Source organism: Aethalodelphis obliquidens, unplaced genomic scaffold, assembly GCF_003676395.1.
Source record: "Aethalodelphis obliquidens isolate GAN/ISIS:26980383/991018 unplaced genomic scaffold, ASM367639v1 scaffold3, whole genome shotgun sequence".
NCBI classification, from domain to species: Eukaryota; Metazoa; Chordata; class Mammalia; order Artiodactyla; family Delphinidae; genus Aethalodelphis; species Aethalodelphis obliquidens.
In genome coordinates, this window is record NW_020837947.1 from 31,607,700 (window position 1) to 31,631,390 (window position 23,691).

Genomic DNA, 23,691 nt, shown 5'->3' on the forward strand with positions numbered 1-23,691 from the left:
TATTGGGACTTTATGGAGGCTTCTTCATGTAGGCATGATCAATTATTAACTCCATTTTCAGCTGCCTCTTTCCTCTCTGGAGGATAGGGATTGGGGCTGAAAGTTCCAAGCTTCTAATCATGGCTTGGTCTTTCTGGTGACCAGTCCCCACACAGGAGTCATACGTGAGCCCACCCAGAGATGCCTCATCAGAACAAAAGATACTCCTAAGTGTTCTTATCACTTAGGAAACAACAAGGGTTTCAGGAGCCCTGTGCCAGGAACTGGGAGGAGAGACCATTTACAGGTATTTCCTGTTATTTCAATTTACAAAAAGAGTCCATGGATTTCATGTGCCTCCTTAAGGGGATCCAGTGGAAAGTACACAATACCATCTATAAAATGTTCTGCCAAAAAACCTCACTGATCAGACAACCCATACATAGGACATATGGGGCAGTGAAACCTGTCAAATAACACCAGAGGGATGCAATCAGCTAAATCCAGAATGTGGAAAATGATACAGGAAGAATACTTTGTTTCCTTCCACAAAGAAATTGCAAGAGGAAAAAAAAGGAGGAGAAATCTAAAGATTAAAAGAGACTTAAGATATATTAATCAATGATAAGGTGTGGACTTTATTTGAATCCTGATATGAAGAAACTGACAGGGAAAAAAAAGTATGAAACAATTGGAGAAATTTTAATACCAAGTGAGTATTTGATAATATTAAGAAATTCTTGTTACACTTTTGGGTGTGATAATGATATTGTGATTAAATTAAGATGAGAGAAGACTCCTTTAGGGCTAAATGCTGAAACATTTACAGAAGAAATGGTGTGTCTGGGACTTGCTCCAAGATAATTCAGAGGTAGCGGTAGTTGGGGTGAGACCTTTACCTTTTTGGTTTTTCAATCACTCAGCAGCAGAGACTTTGCTAATTAGTATTATGATGTTAGAAATGAGTTTCCATTGTTAAAATCAGTGGCTTTCTAAAAGCAAAATGGCTGTGAGAGATGGGCTTCTGCTTGTGAAATCTGCAGTGTTCAAGACAAGAGGATTGGCTGACATGTTTTGGCGTTATTCCTACACATTTATGAACAGGTTTTAAAGTCCTGAGATCTGTTTTATTTCATTCTTCATCTTTTACCCATAGGGATGGTGCCTGAGGATTTTATTCTTAAATTGCCCTACAGCCAAGATATCGGTTCAGAAGATTCTGGTTGCGTCTGTTCCTTTTTGAATAACTGGATCGTGACTGTAGAAGAGTGATTCTGAAAGTACGGTTCAGGGACGTCTGGGGGCCCTGAAGGCTTGAAAGAGGTGCATGAGGTCAGAATTATTTTTTTAATGAAAAGGTTCTGTTTGCTTTTCTCACTCTCATTCCTTGATGGGTATACAGTGGAGTTTTCCAGAGTCTCCATGATATGTGAAAACATCATTGCTCTGGCAGCTAGAGGAAGGTGTGTTTATATTTTTTTAAGTTCTCAGTTTTATCTTCCAATGCAATAAATACCCATAGATATAAGATACATACACAAAATCTCTTTGCAGTCTTCAATAAATTTTAAGAATATAAAGGTTCCTGAGCCCCCAAAGTTTGAGAACCCCTTAGTTAGATCGTTGTCGTGTCTGCCTTGAGTGAAACTGTCATGGAGGATATTGAGGGGGTTCAGGACACGCTACCCCAAAATATGGCATCTCGGCATATTGAATATCTTAAGATGAGGAAATTTGAGAAAACGGCAGAAGCAGGAAGGTCACTCTGATACCCTCCACTCACATTATTTTCCCTGAAAGCAGGAGATAAATGTCCCATGCGAAAGGCACCCTCTCTGTATCTGGAAGGACAGGGACATTCTTATGTTCCCTACATGTCCCCACTGATAGGGAGCATAGGGCTGAAAGGCTGTATGAACAAGTTTTGTTATTTCATCATTTACTATCCCCAGCCCAAACCCCTTTGTCTTGTCAATTCTTCTCATATTTATTGTTTCTTTGTCTAAAAGGGCTATAAAATCGTCCTGCTCTGGTCATTTCTTCAGGTGTCTTCATTCTCTTGGGAAGTTTCCCATGTACATGTAAAAATTTAATAAAATTTGTATGTTTTTCGCCTGTTAATCTGCCTTTGTCAGTTTAATTTTCAGACCCAGAACTTCATGGTTGTTTGCGCCCACATTGGCTTAGGTCAGTCTGTAGTGGTAATGAAAACCATAAATCATATGCTCAGGAGACTTGGAATAGAGAGGTAGGAAGTTGGAGGAGAAAATGAGGCGAAGGGTTGAGAAGATAGAATGGAATCCAAATTCAGGCGGAGAAGAGACGAGGAGGAGTTGGGGGAGGGGCTGGCATGGAGGGAATGAAGACTGGTTCTAGGTCCTAGAAGAACAGGTGATCTGGGACTTCAGCTCCTCCATTCCCAGCAATTCCTGGAAAAGTTCTCTGGCAGCTAAGCCAGCCCTGGTTTTCCCTTCTTGAGAAAGAAGTTTCAAGAAGAGTAGAGCCTGCAGAAGTATTATTTCCCTCTGCCCCAACTTCTTGCAAAGACTGGGATAATTTTGGGAGAACAAAGACATTCATTCCACAGTTAGAGATAAAAAGGCTAAAAATCAAAGTGTAATCAATTCATCAGTTAACTAGCATGAATTATCATTTTAGATCTTTTCCTCTTGGAAGCACAGAGGATGGAGGATATTGTTCCAAAGAGCCACGTGTAGAGATAGGAAGAGGAGAGTAGCAAAGGCTGACTTGCAAACAGACATGTGTTAAAAATTTCCTAGGGCCCCCTTGGGTTGGGTCAAGTACCCCTCCTAGCCTGGATGCTTTTTCAGGTGTAGTTAAGACTGTGTGCCACTCTGCTTCTCAAGTTGTGTTTTTTTTAACTTTTTATTTTATATTGGAGTATAGTTGATTAACAATGCTGATATACAGCAAAGTGATTCAGTTATACATATACATGTAACTATTCTTTTTCAAATTCTCCTCCCATTTAGGTTGTTACATAATATCGAGCAGGGTTCCCTGTGCCATACAGTGGTAGGTCCTTGTTGGTTATCCACTCTAAGCATAGCAGTGCACACGTGTCAATCCCAAACTCCCTACCATAAGTTCGTTCTCTAAGTCTGTGAGTCTATTTCTGTTTTGAGAAGACTTTGTTTCGGCTTAAGGGACTTTTTTTAAAATAATGATTTTTAAAGTTCTGAGAAGATCTGTCACTGAGAAAGAAAGAAACTTAGAATATACTCAAATCCATTCAAGTATAGATGACTTGACAATTTTTCAGTTTCTAGATCATCTCAGAAACAGTCTTTTCAAAACTGTTTGCCTTTGGTCTTCCTGGCCTCATCCAGCCTCTTCACTCTAAGCCCATTGTTTCCACCTCCTCGTCTCTCTTGCTGTCAGCAGGTGGTTCTGTGTATCTGCAGGGCTAGCACGGGTATCTACAGAGTGGGTGGTAGATACCATCTGGTAGTGTCCAGAGCAAGGTGTGAGCTAAAGGTCATAGCACAGTGGCTATTCCCATGCAGCAAAGGAGAACTTGGTTATTTGAGCTTGTAAACTCCTTGAAGGACAGGCAATGTCTTATTTTGCTTTGTTTTTACAGCACTTAACACAATGCCTAGTGCACCCTGGGCTCTCTGAAAGTGATTGTTACCGTGGCTATCCGAGAGTGCAATCATGGGAGATATTTCACTTTCTAAGTTCTACAGTTCCATTTTGTTGGAATGTGTGTGTTTTTTAAAAATAATGACTAAAGATTGTTTCCATAACCAGTAATGCCATGCAAATAATTTTAAATGTATGAATAATAGTTGAAGAAAGTCCTGAAAGCAAAGGTGAAGCAGGAGCTTGGGGTGTCAAATCAAAAGGAAAAACCTAGACACGAATGAGAGACTAAATAAACAGGGACTATAGTAACTGGCAGGAAGAGCAGGAGAGAGAGATGTGGAAGACGGCTCTGGTAGGAATCAGCATCCATTGTCCAAATGAGTCAGGACCCAGATGCGAATTCAAGCTATGCCTAGTGGGGACAGGGGAAGAAAGAGAGCATGAGAAAAGAGTAAACCATAAATACTTATCTCAGGCTCTGAAATGAAGAAGGGGCTCAAGGAAGCCCCAGGAACGTCATGCCACTCGATTTCTGGCAGGCGCAGATATTGAAGGAATAGCATTCTAGGCAAAAGGCACACACCGTGGAAAGCCTTGAGACGGGCAAATGCTTGTTCTGTTCAATGATCAGGAAGGAAAGTGAGTGGGTGGAGCTGAGTGAGGCAGGTAGTAATAGATGAGGCTGGAGGTGTAACAAGGGACAGATTATGTAGGTCCTGCCAGGGCTGGGAAGCCACGGCAGGGCATGAGAAGACAAGTGACATGACTAATCCAGCTGCCATGTTGAGAATAGACTACACTCCAGGGTGGAAGTAGGAAGACTAGTTATGTGGGTATTTCAGAATTCCAGATGAGATAAGATGATGAAGTAAACAGTGAAGGTGGGTAAGAAATGTTTGGATTATATATGTTGAGGGCAGAGCCCACAGCATTTGCTGAAATATTGGGTGTGTGTAATGAAATAAAAACTAGAATCAATGATGATGGTAAGGTTTTGGGGCTAAGCAAATGGAATGAGGGAGTCACCATCAACTGAGAAGGGGAAGACTACAGATAGACCAGGTTTAGAGGAAGATGGGAGTTCAATTTTGATATGTCAACTTTCATTTGTCTAGTAGACAGCCAAGTGGAAAAGACAAGAGTCTGAATAAAAGGGAGAGTTTGGGAGTCATGGGCATGAGATGTTTTAAAAAGCCATCTGATCACCAAGTGAGTGAGGGTAGATCCAGAAGAGAGGAGAACCAAGGAATGAGCCCTAGAACACTCCAATGTTAGTGAAGAAAGGGAAAGACCAGCCATGGAGACTGAGAAGAAGGGACTAGCAAAGCAGGAAAAAAAGTCAGGAGGATATGTTGTCCAAGAAACCAAAGATGAGGGAGAGAAAAACAGACAAATGAAGCCAGTAAATTAGTAAGACAATGACTGAGAATCAATATTTCCCCATTTTCCTTGCTACTACCTTGATCCAGGTCCCAACTACTCTTTCCTTCCTTCCAATATTTCCCAAACCACTCTGCAGATCACCATTAAGCATATACTTCTAGAAAACCTCCCTTGATGTATTCCTCTTATGCTTAGGAGGTCTTACCATGAGTCTAGGAACCAGTGCCTGGCCTGGCTTTTGAAGTTATTGTGAATGTGAACTCCGTGTTCCTTTGCAACTTACCTTCTGTTCTCTCCATTTTAAACTCAGTGCTCCAGACAGGCCACGTGTCTTGCAGGCTTTACTTCTCCCTGGTTCTGGGTCTTAACCTTGGAGGTATTTCCCTCCAAAAGATTGCCCTTGAACTATTTCCTTGATTCATACAAATCCTTCAGAGTATACCTCAAGTTGTTTCTTCCCAGAAAGCATTACCTTCTTTTTGATGTTCCTTCAGGGTGTTAAGGATAGGGCAGCTCTCATAGCTGGTTCCCAGTGCCGTCAACAGCATCTCATGAATGTGTATAAGATTCTTAAGAGTCTTTTAAAAAATCTATTTCTGTATTTAATAAAATGAATAACATCTGGATTCCTTCTCACTTAACTTGGAAGCCTGGATATTTACATCTTAAATTTCTATTTTCCCTCTCTTCTGGTATCTGCTGTTAGCTCATAGGTATAAAATTTCAGTAAGAGCAAGTTTCTATTTCAGGTTTACATCTATGAAATGAAGGTAATTTGCATGCTCAGGTAATGTTGGAATTCCTGGGAGACTGGAGAGTGAGGAAGATGTGCTATACCAATCCCAAGACCTTGGTAAATGGATTGTAACCTCCGACTCTCTAGAAACACTAACCGCAGATGATCATTTTGACAGATAAATTCATGAAATTGAAACATTATGTATACCTGGGTAACTGTTTCATTGATGAAATGGAAATAACTGCTTTATTTCAAATAGGGCTTGGGCATTAAAGTTAAAAGGCAGGTATATGGGACACAAAGATAATACAAAGTTAATATTTCAGAAAGGCCATTGACCAACTCTACAGGTACTGAATTGCTTTTGCATTACAAAAATAGTTTTCTATTGATATGTTCCATGTTTTTAAAAAGATATACACAGCTTTTGAGATTACTTTCCTTATTCATTCTAGGATCAAAATACCAAGAGTACCACTGCATTAATTCCTTCTTTATCTTCCAGCAGTTGGTTTATAGGCCAGTCCATGCCTTATATTCTAGTAAAACTTAAAATTTTATAACCAGACACATACGTTCTCCCTTTCTTATCATAGGGTCTTTTGGGAACTGACCTATCCATAAGTGTAGGGCAATGAAATACAGCCTATATTTTTCACCATGAACAAAAAGTAAATTAATTCTCTCAGTCTCCACTGGGAGCCCAGTATGTACCAGCATTGTGCAAGACTGATGCATCTTGATGAATAAAGTCTGAAGTCTAGAAGAATAGAAATATTGAGAAAAGAGTCTACAAAGAATTTGTTTAAATCAGTTCCAGATTTTCCTGAACTTTCCAATATACAAATAATTCAATGACATACCTGAATTGACAATAACCTCCATTCTGACCAAGAGTCAACTCTTGGTAGACTGTGGCAATAGAAGTGAAAGAACAAAAATAACAAATATGAAATACATAATTTGAATACCCCACTGTAGCACCTTCTCAGATTTTCTTCCTTTGCTTCCACTGTGAACCCATGGCAGTGTTATCATTATGTTGCAGAATGGTCAGTACTCAATGTTACCTCTCCTTTAACCCATCACCCAAAGAGAACATAACCATAACATTGTGTTAATGAAAGTAAATTATAAAATATACAAATAAATTTTAAAAGTTGAAAGAGAAGAGTGTGAATAATCTACAGATGAAACACTAAATAATTAAATACTTGAGAGCAGGCTATACTTGTAGGACTAGACCCTTTTGGTATAATTTTATAAATATACAATAAATTTGTGTCCGAATTTCTTAGTGTATATCATTGCCAGAACTCTAGAGTAAGAAAAGAATGTTTTACATTAAATTTATTTTGTAAGCTGCTGAATATTTTCTTAGCCAATATAGAATACAATGTAGTATCCACACAGCAAAGTGAGTATATTTCACTTAGATTACTTCATAAGATAATATTTTATTCCTCTCTGTTAAATGATAAGGAGCATGCTACACTTTACAGGACAATTATTTATAGCCTATATTGAATATGATCCAGGTTCTAAATGTCTTCCATATTTTTTGCTCATATGCCCTCTTAATGCCCTGACATAGTCATAGACTATAATAGCGAACTCATAAAATGCAAGAGCCTTTGAAAGACATTTCCTTAACTCTTCAACTAACTGGCTGGAAAGTTAATGTGACTTCTCAGATTATTAACATTGTAACTGATAACACAAGGTAACACATTTGGAATTTAGAAATGCTTTAGGGAAAAATGCAGGGGACGCGGGTTCGTGCCCCGGTCCGGGAAGATCCCACGTGCCGCGGAGCGGCTGGGCCCGTGAGCCATGGCCGCTGAGCCTGCGCGTCCGGAGCCTGTGCTCCGCAACAGGAGAGGCCACAACAGTGAGAGGCCCGCGTACTGCAAAAAAAAAAAAAAAATTATAAGCTTGGTTTTATTCCAAAATAAAGTGTAAATGGAATGCCTTTTGCTGGGCATGAGTTTTCAATAAGCAGAAAAACAAAACAAAACAAAACAGAAAAACCATATGGCATTCTCTTCTCTCTCTAGCCCCCAGAGCCCATACTTCTTCCTTCCCTCCCCCTTGTCTTCCTGCCTTCCTTCTAGTACATGTGGTTTATTGGATACGGGTGCAAATGACTCATTTTAGTTCCATAGATCTTGTTCAAAGATAATATAATGGCTCAGAAGGGCATACTGGCATAATTTTCATGGCAGAGTTGCATAGTTAATCAATCAAACACAGGAAATCAAGCTATAAAATAAGTATTGAAAATTCTTGTTCCAAACTCTGTGCCTTCTCTAACGTCAGCCCCTAGTATATCACCCCATGACCTCACACGCACTTCTATGATGTGATGAAGCATTCAAGTTACCTTTTCTGCCCGAAATTTTAGATACTTTTCTCTTTACCAGTCCTAATAAACCCAAAATCTATTCATTGGATTTTGAATGTATGTTTTTTAAAAATGTTTTTTCAAAAAGTTTGGTTTGGTTTTAATTGATGGTGATACTGGGAATCAACAGTCCTGGATTCAAGTCTTGCCTCTGCCATGACCTTGTGTGTTCCACTGTGTGTCAGCTCACATGTCCTTATTGCTTCTTGATTCCAGATTGGCATGTTTCTATTAGCAAGTATTCTATCATTTGTACCACAAATATTGTGGCCTTGCCTAGATTGTAAACCATTGCACTGCCAACAAAATCTCTGCATTTAATTTGTAGAGTACACATCGTCCTGGAGACACAGTCTATACTCTTCAGTGATGAGAAAGAACTAGAGAATTATTAGAAGTCTCAAACTATTAAATGGTGAATTAATAAGGGAAGAGACAGAAATAAAAGTAATTTTCTTAATCATTTCTGGTATAAAACAAGGGCTGGATCAACCAGTAGCAGAGGGAAACAATAGAAAGAGTATACATAAAGTTTAAGACTATGAGGATAGCCAAACTGAAGTGAGAATGACAAGATCCTATGTGCAGAGATTTCCTATATCTTCTTTATGACTTATTTTCTCTTTTCTTATACTGTCAGCAAATAACAAACATAAATGTAAATAAGTTTACCAGAAATGTGTTTCAAGAATAGGAATTGACTTATATTAACATATAAAGGTTGAGTGACCTAATTCTGTCATGTTAATGAGCCCTATTCTTGAGCAGACATGATTTTTATTATTAAAAAAAATTTTTTTTAATTGAAGTATAGTTCATTTACAATATTGTGTTAGTTTCAGGTGTACAGCAAAGTGATTCAGATATATACATATTTTTTCAGATTCTTTTCTATTATAGCTTATTACAAGATACTGAATATAGTTCCCAGTGCTATACAGTAGGTCCTTGTTTATTTTATATATAGTAGTGTGTATCTGTTAATCCCAAACCCCTAATTTGTCCTCCCCGCCTTTCCCTTTGGTAACCATAAGTTTGTTTTCTATGTCTGTGTGTCTGTTTCTCTTTTGTAAATGAATTAATAGATTTCACATATAAGTGATATCATATAACATTTGCCTTTCTCTGACTTACTTCACTTAGTATGATATTCTCTAGGTTCATCCATGTTGCTGCAAATGGCAGTATTTCATTCTTTGATTTTTAAATGACTATTTCAAGGTGACATCAGCTATTGAGTAAAAGGCGCTTCAGTGAAGTGGGCCTTTTTTCCCTGGTGCCATTGTCCTGGGAGAAAGAGCATATAGAGAGAAACCAACTGAATTACTTCAGTCTGAATTCAGGTCACAAAGCACTTAACTCATCCAATGGGGATCCTATATCAAGTTTATGTACCCTATTATTGACATAAGGTCTAAAACAGGATTCCATATAAGGTGGGGGGAGGGTAACAGGGCAATTCATTGAAAGTAAGAGACAGAATAATCTGTGTATGGCTCTTACGGTTCCTACTTAGGGAACAAATGATTAAGATCTTTGAACAATCTAAATACCATAGCAGTTGAATATATACCACCGGGCAGGTCAACGTTTTAATATTTAAAATGCTATAAGTAAAATTTCGGTAAACTGGCGGATTTTTTTAAGAACCTATTTTACTTCTTTTAGTTATTCATGGTGTGTTCCTGTAATGATTAAAAAGGGTTAAATTTGAACTGCTAAAACAAGTAGCTAAAAACTTATCTTCATCTAGTAAATTGTTAAATGCTGGCGTAATATCCACTTTGATACAAAGTTGTGCTAAAAATGGGTTTTTTTTTAATGATTTTTACTGATTACCACTGTTTCTTCTAAAATTATGTAGATGGAAACACTAATTTGAGCCTGAAAGCTTTTATAATCGATGGTTACTTCTAAGCCAACTATAGGGTTTTCTATTTTTTATTATGTATAAAAAACAGTACTTCCTGCTTCAAAAAAGCGCTACCACTTTTGTTTAAATGATTATACTTACATTAAGATTATCAGTGTTAACCTAAATCTAAAATTGACCATACATTCTGCTTTGGGCCATCTGCCATCACCTAGTATAGACACCTTTGACCCTGCTTATGAGTCTGCTGACTACTGGCTCATGGGTCTGAAGCAGTTCATCTGGACTGGGGGAAAACATTAGTTCATTATGGCTGCTGTAACAAATTACACAAAAATAGTGGATTAAAACGACATGTATTTCTTCTCTTACAATTCCAGAGGCCGCAAGTCCAAAATCATTTTCACTGCGCTAAAGTCAAGGTCAACCAGCAGGGCTGGTTCCTAGAGAGGCGCTGAGGGCAGAATCCACTTCCTTGGTTTTACCAGCTTCTAGAGCTTCCTTCCTTGTACTTCTCGGCTCATGGCTCCTCCCTCCATCTTTAAAGCCAGGATCTTGGCCTTCCATTCTCTAGCTGCTTGGGTCACATCATCGTCTCCTCTGCTTCCTTCTTACAAGGACCTTTGTGATTACACTGGGTCCACCTGAATAATCCAGGATAATCTCCCCCACTTTAAGATCTTTAACTTAGAGTTGCAAGTCCATTTTGCCCTATGGGACATGGACACTTTTAGAGGACTTTTATTCACCCTACCACAGGGGGTATACTTGGGGGGTAGGGTGGGGGCAGTGTGAAGCTTGAAGAACTCTTAGGTGACACTTTCAGACAGTAATAGCTCACATATGTTGAGTGTTCGCTATGGGCCCACGCAGGCACCATCCTGGATCCCCTATGAGCATCAAACCATTTAATCTATAGCAATGGATCTTCATCCCAAGGCACCAGGAACCCGGGACTTTTAGAGTTAGAAAGGACTTTAAAGTTTATGTTCTTACCCGTCTCGTTTCCCACTTGAGGAATGAAGGCTTGAAATTAAGAAATTAATTGAAATTGAATTAATTGAAATGCAGAGATGAAGTGATTTATTCAAGGCTACACAGCGAGGGTGGCGAAGCCATTGGGGGCATACTGTGCTCTTGTCACCTAATCCAGGCTAAGAACATGCAGCTTTCCTGCTTCTCAAGGGCACACCTCATGTGATTGATGGGCACAACCCCAAATTCGTTGTTTAAATCCTAACCCCCTGTACCTCAGGATGTAACCCTATTTGGAGATAGGGCCTTTTAAAAGGTAATTAAGGTGAAATAAGGCCTCTAGGGTAGGGCCTGAATCCAACATGACTGGTGTGGTCATAAGGCAAAGATACACCAGAGACACACAGTGAGAGAGTAGCTTCTGCAAGCCAAGAAGACAGGCCTCAGGACAAGCCCAATACCTTGATCTTGCATTTCAGACCTGGAGAAAATAAATTTCTATTGTTTAAGCCACCCAATCTGTGGTATTTTGTATGGTAGCCTGAGCAAACTAATATACCCCGGATAGGCCACAGGCCTTAGAAACTCTTTGGACTAGAGGCAGCTAGTTCATGGTCCAGATTCCTGGGGTTTCCCAGAGGAAGAAATGGAGTTTATAAGTAATCTGCAATATTTATAAAAGCCTAAGGGAAATGCACAAAATAGAGTCTAACTAAAATTCCAGGTTCCATTGCTTTGGGGTGGAATTACATCAAGTCAGTATGGCGACATCAGCTATTTCATATGCGTCTAAAATTTTACTTAGCAACATGTCTTTGATTAATTTAAAATAAGAAAATTATTTATTGTTTAATAAACTTGGTTTGTCTGGTAAGTAAAAACTCAGGCTTTTTGATGGAGTGGAGGCGGAACAGAAATCTCTGCTTTGAGCTCCCAATTCCTTTATTCAAATCTTCCAAGACCCATGCTGTTTAATCCTCTTCAAATTGCTAGAGCTCTTTCAGGGGTGAGCTGAACAAATTATATGGCTTTAGTCATTTGTCACATCAGGGGTGTTGTGAGCCATTGTTTTCAGATCTGGGAGTATCACTGACATTTGCTAGATGCTATGTATCTGGTTATCTTCCTGAAAGTCAATGAAATTTTAAGTGAAAATCATCCTAAGTGTATTAGTCAGCGTTCTCCAGAGAAACTAAACCAATAGAAGATCAGATAGATAGACAGATAGATAGATAGATGGATAGATAGATAGACAGACATTTATATATATACACACACACACATATATTTATTTTGAAGGATTGGCTCTGGAGCCAAGAAATCCTACTCTCTGCCATCTGCCTGCAAGCTAGAGAGGCCCAGGAAAGCAAGTGGTAGTTCTAGCCCAAACTCAAAGACCAAAAAACCAAGGGAGCCAATGGCATAAGTCCCAGTCTGAGTCCAAAGGCCTGAAGACCAGGAGCACTGATGTCCTAGGGCAGGAGAAAGTGGATGCCCCAGCTCAAGTAGAGGGAGGGAATTCATCCTTCCTCTGCCTCTTTGTCCTGTTCAGGCCTCCGGTGGATTGGATTAGATCCACCTGCATCGGCGAGGGCAATTATCTTTACTCAGTCTACCAACCGAAATGCTAGTCTCTTCGGGAGACACCCTAACAGACACACCTAGAAATCTGGACATCCCTTAGCCCAGTCAACTTGACACATAAAATTAACCATCACATCCAAATAACAAAATATGAAAATAGCTTAATACAACAGGTGGATGGACCTAGCTCTTTAACCTAATAGAAGCAAAAGAAAAAAGCCAGAGCACCCAATGCAGACGCTAGGGTATCAAGCACCTTCAGTACAACGTATCTGAAAGTTTGAAAAATGGTACTTTGAACAGAAATGTATTTTATTAAAAAAATAATAGAAATGTATGAAGAACACACACTAGTATTAAGACTGGAGGTTTATTAAATGCTTTATTGTAAAGTATTAAGCCCACTCCATTACAATACACAGGCTTGATGTTCTAACAAGTAACACTGTGCCTCAGTCCAAGGAAGCTCGTGATGCTAATACAAGGTGGAATTGTGGGGAGCTACAAATACAAAGATATCTTCCTTCTCCTCTTCCACAACAACTGCAATACTGATGTTCAGAAATGTGTATGCATTGGGAAAAACTTGTAAAATTTCCTGAGTGTTCCGTCAAACAATTTTTTAAAATTAGGTTACCTTAATGGAAAACATGAAAATTTTCTGATGGAAAATGCATTTTAATATTTATTATCTTCAATAACTGAGAACCACAATCCAAAATATCTATTACACCATAAGAAAGTCTTCAGAGTTACCATACGGCTTTCTAGCATAAGGTAAATGTCAAGGCAATGTATCAAGGACTAAATTTTCTTCAACCACCAACTTAGTGATATGCAAAGATAAAAGAAATGTCAAGGTTAGCTGATTATCTTCCAAATAACAGGATCTAAAAGATATTGGGGGAAAACAAGGATGTGGGAGTGAGTGGATATTAGATGATAAGAGAGACGGCTAGGAAAAGGTACTGAGACTAGTTAGCATTAACTAGCATGTATTTTTATTCATTAGTCAATCTTTTCTTCATATATGTAATTATTTCAAGATAGCACTTCTAAACACTAAATTGGTTCATTCATTTTTCAAGTCAGTTGCAAAGAAATTTTGATTCTGAATATCTAAAGTTATAGCTGAGCATTTTGATATTTACCCCTAAGAATATCTGGCATTCTCAGCCATGGCTCTTGAATACATGGTTTCTTAGTAAAATATCACTAAAATAGAACTGATGTTGAAAAAAATACTACCTACCTAGAGCTCAGGGTACTAGTCACAACCAAACTCCACCAATTCTTGTCAATTAGCTACTCAGTACTAAGCCAATTTACCCGATTCACATTATTTAGCTTGCAACAGAAGCTAGATCTTTTTCCTTTTAAATAATTTAACCAATCCTATATAAAAGCAAATTTTCAGAAAATGACACCTAAGATTAGCATTGAATTTGGCACTTCTAGTCTACACTTTGGTACCCTGCCTCTTCTAAACTGGACACTTTGCTCCATGAATATGACCATCCGTGAAAGAACTTTAAAGTAAAGAATAGGAACTTTAATTTGGATGGAAGTATTTTGTATTCATATTAATGAAAGAACCCATGCGCTCAAGGGAACGGAAAAAAATAAATTCATATGCAGTAATATAGAGTACTGCAATCCTAAGTAATCCAAACATATAACCATCTCCATTACAGAATTAAGCAGCCAGGTCTAATACACTACAAACCATTTGATTAAAAAGGCTTATAACCAAGGCTTTAACAAGGGAACACTGGTGAAAATAGGTTTAGAATATAGAGCCTTGTCAAATAAGATCTTTTTTCAACATTAAAACCTTGTTTCAGAAGTTCCCCGCTTCAAGTTGTTACTCAAAAACTCATCATGTTCGAAACTCAAATTGTTGTGAGACCTTGAAATCATAAGAAGCTTCTCCTTATTGGTAAAGTCTTTCTTGACTGCAGCCTGGGGTACAAGCAGCCTCTCCATCGGGTCCTCTTTGTTCTCTAGTTTCATGTATCCTTTGCTGTTGCTTCGATCCAACCGAGGCCAGCTTGGATGTTTCCGTTGTTCTGCCTGAACGGTTAAGGTGGAGTGACCCCGGTCTAAGTCTAAGGATTTCGAGTGTGACGAGAGCAAATGCAAGGATGTGTTGGACCCAAACTGTCTTCTAGCATCCCCAGGAGACAAGAGCTGTCCAGCCCCAGGTCCAAGGGCCGCAGAGGACTTGTACTGACTTGACAGTGACTCCCCAACGGAATTATTCCTTGGGAGCATCATACTGACTGGCTGGAAGGACTGACTGGTATTGGGCAAAGGGACCATAAGGGAGTCCATTGACAAATTCCTCGACCTACTTTTGAGGTTGTCAGCATCCTCAGTGATGTTATCTATACTGGGCTCATCAATAACGCAATTATTAAGTTTGATCACGGGCAATGTAAAAGTACTGATGGACGATGACACAATTGACTTGGTTTCACATTTCTTAGGGCCACTGGTCTTATCATCAGTTGTCTGGGAAGGAGGTGGATAGAGGCCACAAACAGAGTTAGAGCTGTCAGAGAGCAAAGGTGGCATAAGATGTCCAAAACTCTTACTTTCATTTCTCACCAGCTCGTCCTCCTCCACAGAGCTGTCCGTCCGAAAACTGCTCCTAAAACCTGAAAAAGAAGCAATGGTATTTGCTGCCAGTCTCGAGGCACAGGAGTTCCCATTCTGTTTTACTTCCGTTTCCCCCATTAGACCAGGGTAGATGCCATTCATATGCTTTTGCTCCTTGATTCTTAGCGTGTGGATGTCGATGACTGTGGAATAGATATCCCTCATGTGTATGACTTTTGTTTCTTTGTCACGGTTCTCGTGAAGAATGGCGTTAGCACAAATGAAGATGAAAATGCCAATCCCCATTGTGAAAGGGCCAAGCATTTTCATGTTATCGGAATGCAAATGCTGCTCAAAGAAGCGAACCACCACACCACCTTGGCTCCGGATGACCTGAGTTTCGTTTGTTGACAATGTCGTCTCAGCATCGATAAAACGTTCTTTTTGAGGCCAATATCCAAGGACTGCCATTGCGATTCCTACAATGGAGATAAGGACTCCTAAAATGAGGAAGAAACCAGATGGGGAATAAAGCCGGATTTTGCCGCGAACAACCACGACATCGGCCCGAGGTCGACGCCTGGCCGGTTTCTTCTCCTGGGCGGCAGGCGACGGGCTGAGGTTGACATGATGCTGTGATCTGGCGGAGTCTTGCCTCTTCAAGGCGGCCAGGCCTGTTATCACTCCACCAGTTGCTATCATAGTTCAGTCTTTTATGCTGAAAAGAAGAGAAAAAGACGACAGTCTTAAGTATGTTCTGAGGTATGCACAGCAGTTCAGCACTTGTTTATATAAGACGTTATGGAAAAACCCGAGCGAACGTTTTGGCCAACGCTGTATATTGTTGTTATTGCTTCATGTAATGCAATGGGGCCGAGGAATAAGGCTTTAATTTGGGTAGAAGTTTTGTTTATTGACTAATGTAAAATTCTGGAGATTTCCTTTTTTGGCTGAATTAGTGTTTCTATTATTAATGAAATGTGAGCTCAAGGTATATTTTACTTAAATAATTTTATCACTTATCATATAAAACAGTTCCTTGGTCACAAGATACACATATTCTCTATCTCTGTCTCTCTCTCTCTCTCTGTCTCTGTCTCTCTCTCACACACACACATCATCCTTCATTATCTGTTATTTTAAAGAAACAGAAAAATCCAGAACACTTAATAGGCCCCAAACAAACTCTAGATTTACAAATAGAATACATTCCAGCACCTCACAGTTCTAAGACCATTCTTGTGAAGGTCACCAATGAACACTTACCTACCACGTTTAATTTTTCCTGCTCAATTCTCATCTTCCTCACTTCTCTCTTTCCATGGATATTACCTGACCCTTCCTTTCTTGAAACTCTCTCTTGTCCAGCTTTTTATGCTACTAAGTCTTCTGCCTCTTCCCTGACCTCACTGACTATTTCGATTCTGGCTCATCTTCTCTCAACTACAAGTAGACCACCTTCCCTCCAGTGTCCTGTCCTTGGCCATCTTCTCTTTATGCTCCCCCTTGGTATTCATTTTCCCTCCCACGCTTTCCACCATTTCCTTTAAGCTAATGAGTCCCAAGTCTGTATTTCAAACTGTAGCCTGAGTTTCAATTTCACATTTCCAGCTCTCCACTGGGGGACATATATATGTACATTGATGCTCCTCTAGCAAAGCTGAACTCACCTTCCATCCCACAGCACACAGAGCTGGACTCACCTTCCACCCATACTACTTGACTTGTCTGACTTTTTCAATGCTCTCAGTTCTCAGGCTTGACTCTCCATAGTTACCTTTAACTCCTCCCTTCCTTCTTCCTCTCATCTTCCAATCAGGTTCTAACTCCTAGAAATGTTCACTATAGAATGTCTCTCAGTTCTACCCCTTCATTCCAATCCTGCTCTTCCCAGCCTAGTGCAGGTCTTATGAACTCTTACTAGACCATTATAATAACTTCCCAACTGGTCTTCCAAACTCCATTTCTCTTCCTCCACAATCAAGCTCACACGCTGAGGGCAGATTAATTATCCTAAAATACAGTTCCAAAGTTGTTTAAAGAGTGGAAGAATGGATAAAATATTCTCCACTACCTACCAAAGTTTTAATCTGGGATTTCAAACCCATGAATTCAACTACTGCCTTTAGCTTCATCTCCAGCTGCTCTCTTTCATTTACAAAAACTAAAACGCAACCATATTGCCTGTACTCCATACGATACCATTTTTGAGACTCCGTTAATAATGTTTCATCTGTCTAGATCCCCCTTTTCACATATTTCACATGTTATCATCTGGCTAATCACTGACGCTGATATTCCACTTCCTTTGTAAAGCCTTCTCTGACTCACTAAGCAAACTCCTACACGAGTTCATTCCTCAGAACACTTTAGCAAGTGTTCTATGGCACTCACCATATTATAATGTCTTAGTTTTTCCACTTCTTGTGGTCAAACATCCAGTTCAATCCACATTATTATTATCAGAAATATTTAATATAATACCTTACACATAGCTAGTGTCAAGAGATATTTGCTAAAATGCTCAGTAAGGGAGTAATACTTTTCCTGAGATTTGCTATATAATCATAATATTACTATACTAACTTTCCTAGTTAAAAATTTGAACAAATTTAATACCAAAATAAACAGCAACATTTTGTGACTTGGTAAAATGGTTGTCATCATTTGTGATGAATAGCTCTCAAGTGGCCAGATCTGGCTGGTAGAAAACAGAGAATATTTTAAGACCCACAAGGTCTCTGGCAAAGTTCTGAGAGGGTTGCTTCATAGCATTGAATTCTGTCTTGCAAAATCAAGCTCTCCCTTTGAATTTCTATTTATGATTTTTGAATTGTCCTTAAATAACAGGGTCGTGGATGGTATCTATAGTTTTAGCTAGCTGAACTGGCTGGTGAGTAAATCCAGCCTTCGTTGGAATTGTAAGTTAGATTAAAGTTAGTTGAATATTGGAAGAACAAACCATATTATAACCCTTAGCTCTAGTCTGTGAAATTTATCAAAGTATGCATACTGTAGCTTAGAACCTTTGCCAAACCTTGGCTAAAACAAAGCTTACTGTCAACCTATGTTTTCTTGAACCAAAAACAGTTTCGAGCTCTTGAAAAAATGCTTAGATTACATAGGAGCCATCTAACTCAATTATTTCCATAATGGCAGGATAAGAATTTTGTCTAAACTCTTTCTGAATAGAATGAAAACAAGGGCAAAAGACTCGCGTCTGGTTTAAAAGCAGCCTCGGTGAATTCCCATTCCATACACATTCCCAGTCCTCCCCAACTTGGGAAAACATTTTCTGCTAGTGATGCCATTTTCTATTCCTGAAGCTGATAGAGGAAAAGGGGCTGGAAGAGAAAAAAAATAGTTTGAGAAATACAGATGAGGAGAGAAGGTGGAAAAGTGCAGTGAGTGACTGGGCTCTTCTGTAAGCAAGCAAAGCCAGTCAGAAGAGACAGGAAGAAAAAGCAAGGGCCGTTTAAGAGTGTGAGTGAAGGGAGGAAAGATTCCTGGAGGAGTTGATAAATCGAGATGAGACTGAGGGGGAGACAGAGGCTCACACAGCTTCTTCAGCCAGTCCGCCCTGGCCAGCCGGACAGGGGCACCAACACGCCCAAGGATCGGCAAGCTCAGGGTGGGTGTCTGTCCTCCCTCAATTCCAATCCAGGCAATTCAACACTACGTGAGCCTCTCTTGGGATTCAGGACCCCAAGCTGACCCTGAGTTGGCAAAGCAAAAGTGTGCAAACTCAGTCCCTGCTTCAAAGAGCTTGCAAGCTAATGAAGGGGCTCGTACACCTACATAAAACATAAGGTGGTAACCCCTAGAATACAAGTTTCAATCAGGGAGGACCTTGACAGCAGGCTTCATGCAGGCGAGAGCATTCTAACATTTATCACGGTAAAAACATCACGTGAATGGTACTTCGGGTAAGGTCAAGAAGAAGAAAGGCTGGGGAACAGAGCTCTGCCCAGCCTTTGGCACCCAGCGCGGCACTGAGGGAGGGAACCAGGCAAGGCTAGAGAGGGAGGGGGAGGGCCACGTCTTGGGAGGGAGTAAGAGTCATTCCCGAATGCTTGAATGCTACACTCACACTCAATGGAGTTGGAGGAAGATGCAAAACACAGTTGTTGCCATCTTAGGAAAATGAATCTCAACTTGTAGATGAAAGCCGTAATGAGGGACTGATATTGGGAAATAGCATGAGGATGCTAAAGGCAGCTTTGCAATAAGAAACTTAGTGAAACTATAAAACCTAGAGGCAGTGAATGCACAGGCCTCAGCATCTTCAAACTGCAATGTCAGCTTGGTCCAATGTGTTCAGTACATGCAAAAACAGCTTAAGTCTACTTCTTTATTTATGCCGCAAAGCCACATCTCTTCCATCCTACACTTTTATGACTTTTCTTTTTTTGCTGGTGGTGAAGGGATTGGAGTATAGGGACCCCGTTCACTACAGTTTTCTTATTGTAACAAATCATAGCATCCTTCTAAGTTTTAATAATAACAATAATCGTAATAATAGCTAACACACAGTGCTCATAGGCACCACTCGAAGTGTTTTAGGTATAAGAACATATTTATTCTCACAGCAATTCTGGAGGTGGACACAATCATTATGATCTCTATTTTGCAGATGATAAAACTGAGGCTCAGAGAGTTTAGGTGACTTGCCTAAGGTCACACAGCTCAGAGGTGGCTCCAGAGCGTATGCTCTTACAGAATTTGAGACGGGGACGGGCCTCTAAATTTGCTCTGAATTTGCTTTTGCTTGAGGTCTTCTTTCTCTGTCCGTTTTCTTATTTTGATTCCTGTTTCTGCCAGAACACCAGACCCTAAAGAATGCTTTGTGCTTTTAAAACTGTGACTATGAACCAACTGACTTCCACTTCCATTTCATGGGGAGTAGATGAGGGTGAAGACCCGTCCTTGGGTGAGCACTGGCCTCTCACATCTGTCTAGATCACCTTCAGCATATGAAGGTGCAGACTCAGAACAGACCACTCTCCACCCCGACTCCCCTCCTTACTCTACCATCCTGGGTAGGGTAGGGCTGGGCCTTATTTCCTTAAAAATCCAAGTGAAGAATTTTTCTACACTCAATTTCATTTTGTTAACTTGGGCACAGAGTTTTTGTTTATCAGTCTCTCTGGATCCAAGGCTTCACCCAAACTTCTGAAACTTGAAGAAAGCCCTGTGGTATTCCCCTAGAGACCGCCTCCTAGGTGGACATTGTTAATTTATGTAAATATTCATTCACGTAATCAGTAAAAACGGATATCTGGTATTGTAGTAGATATAGGGCTCAAAATATGTGTCCTGGCCTAAAGAATATAATGATTAGCAGCTATTTTTTTGAGGGGGTCATTCAACTAGCCTAACGAGAGGGTCAGCTACACTCAGTGTCTCCGTATTCTCCAAAGAGATATCACGGTTTTGTCAAACGCCAAGCTAAAAGACAGATATTCTTCTGTTAACAATACAAAACAAAAAAAATTAGTTCGGGTTTTTAGCTACATATCAATTGTCCTATTTTTCATTCTCAGTGTTCATAAATCAGCTACAATCTTTCTAGCAACAGCTATAAAGATCAGCAGCTTAAATTTCACACAACACACCTGCTTCTTCACTGTGCAAACCAGGATCCTGTTGGGCTATCTCCAGGCCTTTGCCATCGTACCCACTCATCGAAGAGCTCAGAAATCATCAGTAGGAATTCAATTTCATTTGCTACCTTTCTCACTACAGACGCAGACTCTTGCATTCTTTCAAGCACACTTAACATCTACTCGTCTACCTTGGGCTCATCTCTCCTCTGGACCATGTTTATTGTACACCTTTCAGCTGAAAGCTCTTTCTCCTTGACTAGGAGGATTTCTGCCTGTGTATCACGTATCAACACTACACCATCGCATCTAACTGTCAGGTGTATCCTCTCCTATTCTTGCTCTGATTATACTTCTAAAAGTCTTATTGTTGTTGTCCTTTACCCTTTTTACAAGTTTAAGCACATTCTGGAATTCGCTTTTCACAGCCCTAATCCATACAAGTTTTGAATATTCACAGCCCCATGGAAGTTTATTTCTGTACACTTAAGTCTTCTTCTGACCACACTGACCTGCTATTCTCACCACACGTGAGCCTGTTATACACCAGATGTGATTCTAAATGCATTCACATGCCCATATCTAAGGTAATGGTAAGTAAATAGACTTGCAGAGTTGAAAGCTTTAGAAGACTTTGAATCCAGACATTCCTTTTAGCCAGCTAAAAACAGGAATGTTGTCTAAGATCTAACAATGAATCAGCAGAAAGAATAGGATTGGAATTTAAGTTTTCGGACTCCCAGGCCAATGTTCATTCTTGGTTAGATATTCCTCTTTGTATTATTTTTCATGCTATCTTCCAATGCCTCGCTCAGTGCCTGGAATGTAGTTAAGTGCTCAGCAAGTTTATTTGTTGACTGTGAACTGCCTTGATGAAGGCTTGACTATGACTGAAATATGCTAGTAACTAGGGACACAAAGATAACGACACCCGATCCTTGATTTCAAGGAGTATGGGGTCCAGTGGGAAAGCAAAGTACACGTTTAAAGTAGAATGAATGAATTGCTCTGATGGAGCTGTACTAGAGAATGCTCTTCCACACCATCTGGAGGAATCAAGGGAAGCTTCCAAGAAACAGCAGCAAGTCATGGAGACCTGGTGCATCAGTAGGAGTTTGCCATGCAGATTCTAAGTCATTCTCGTTCCTCACTGTTCCACGAGAGTCCTCGCCCTACAGTTTTTCTTCATCTTCTCAGCTGAAGTGTGCCTATTATTTTAAATATATTTGATATTGTCTTACGTATACTTTGAATTTTTATTCTAATCTCGAGGTTTAAAAAGTTGCCAGACAGTGAGGCTATCTGCCAAAAGGAGGTGAAAATTAATCTATGCCTTCAGAACCAAACAAAAGCATTATATTAAAACCCCATGTGGTATCCACAGATGTGACAGATGGAAATATTTTCTGTTCAAGCTAGAACAGTTTTAGGACTTCCTTCCCTGTAGAGACATTTTAAACTTTTAGAGGAGGATTTCTAATCTATATCTTTACCAGAGCTGAAAGAGAAAATGCCTATGGGTGACAGATAGCTCAATCATATTAAAGTTTAAAAATTAAGAATAGAATAGAAATCATTTTTTAATGTGTAGCATAATGGTTTTGCACATGGGCCTTGAAATCAGAAAGACAGGGGTTCACACCCTTGCTCCATCACTTGACAGCCATGCAACCTTGGGCGTGTTGTTTTAAACTTTTCTCCTCTCAGTTCCTTCATGTATAAAATGGCAAAACCCGTCTTTAATACAGAGGATACAATACACTGGGGGCAGAAGACCTGGGGGGACTTGAATCCCTACACACCACTTAATAGCCATCCTTGAAAAACTGGCTCAACCTTTGGAGCCTCAGTTTCCTCATCTGTAAAACGAGGATAGTATCAATAAGGTTGTTGTAAAGCAAAGGAAATGATAAATGCAAAGCACAGCTCAGTGTCTGGGAACTAAGGTCTACATCAGTGATGTCAGCTGTGTCTGATTTTAAGGTCTTCTTGAGGACAAAATGAAGCATATAAAGTGTTCACTATTACACTTTACAGTAATTCCTCAATAAACAATAGCTATTAACTCTTCATTGTTTATTATTCATTGCTCAGGTAGGCAAACTAAAAATATATTTTAATATATTGAGTTAAATAATTAATGATGGGTCACTGTACATGGGAAGGAAATTATGACTGCAAGTTTGTCCTGGGATTTAGAGTCAAAAACTATCTGAGTGGCGTCTGTGTATTTTAGTGGCAGAAGCATTAATAATTTGGTGGTTGCAAAGAAGAGTTGAGTGTATGTAAGAGAGAGACAGGTGGGAAATATGTTACAGAAAGAATAAAGCATGATTTTCTTTTCAATTCATTCTATTTGTTGAGATTTGGAGACTTGTCTCTGTCAAAAAATAATAGCAATAATAAAAACAAGGTAGAAAAATCCAAACCAGCTCATCTGCTGTTTTTACTTAGTGATGCAATTAAATCATATGCCTGAGTAATCTGATGAATTCTGCAAGCACCATTCTGTTTCCATTGGGACACCTGGACATAAAACAGACTGAAAATGAAGAATATGGGTTGGGGATATGAGAACTAGAGAAGATGCTGAAAGGGTGACATAAAGTGAAAATTTACAATATGTGAATTTTGTGACAAAAAGTTTAAGCTATGATTTTATGTACATTCTGAAGACCTTTGCTGGCCTACCATGGAGAGAACGGTTTCTTAATACTTAGTATAGCTCTACTTCCACGTGAATGCTAGAACTAAAGGGAAATACAGAATTTTTTGATAATTAGCAGCATGATACCCAGTCATTAAAGATAAAATATCATTTTATGGTCAAGTACCTCCTAAACATGCAGAAATGCTAGGAATGGAAAATGCACTTGGAAATCTATATATGTTTTTTGTTACTGATGCTTTCATAACCTGCCAGCCTGACAAACTATAAAAT

The 23,691-nt window shown here is 39.5% G+C and overlaps 1 protein-coding gene across 1 annotated transcript in view; it reads right to left on the reverse strand.

The window, feature by feature from the left end:
- Positions 1-12,898: 12,898 nt before the first annotated feature.
- Positions 12,899-23,691, reverse strand: part of TMEM200A (transmembrane protein 200A) — a 71,407-nt gene continuing 60,614 nt past the window's right edge. Inside the window, exon 2 of the mRNA XM_027086626.1 lies at positions 12,899-15,865. Coding sequence (XP_026942427.1) covers positions 14,374-15,849 — 1,476 coding nt within the window. The 5' untranslated portion in view covers positions 15,850-15,865 and the 3' untranslated portion in view covers positions 12,899-14,373. The remainder of the gene's footprint in view (positions 15,866-23,691) is intronic.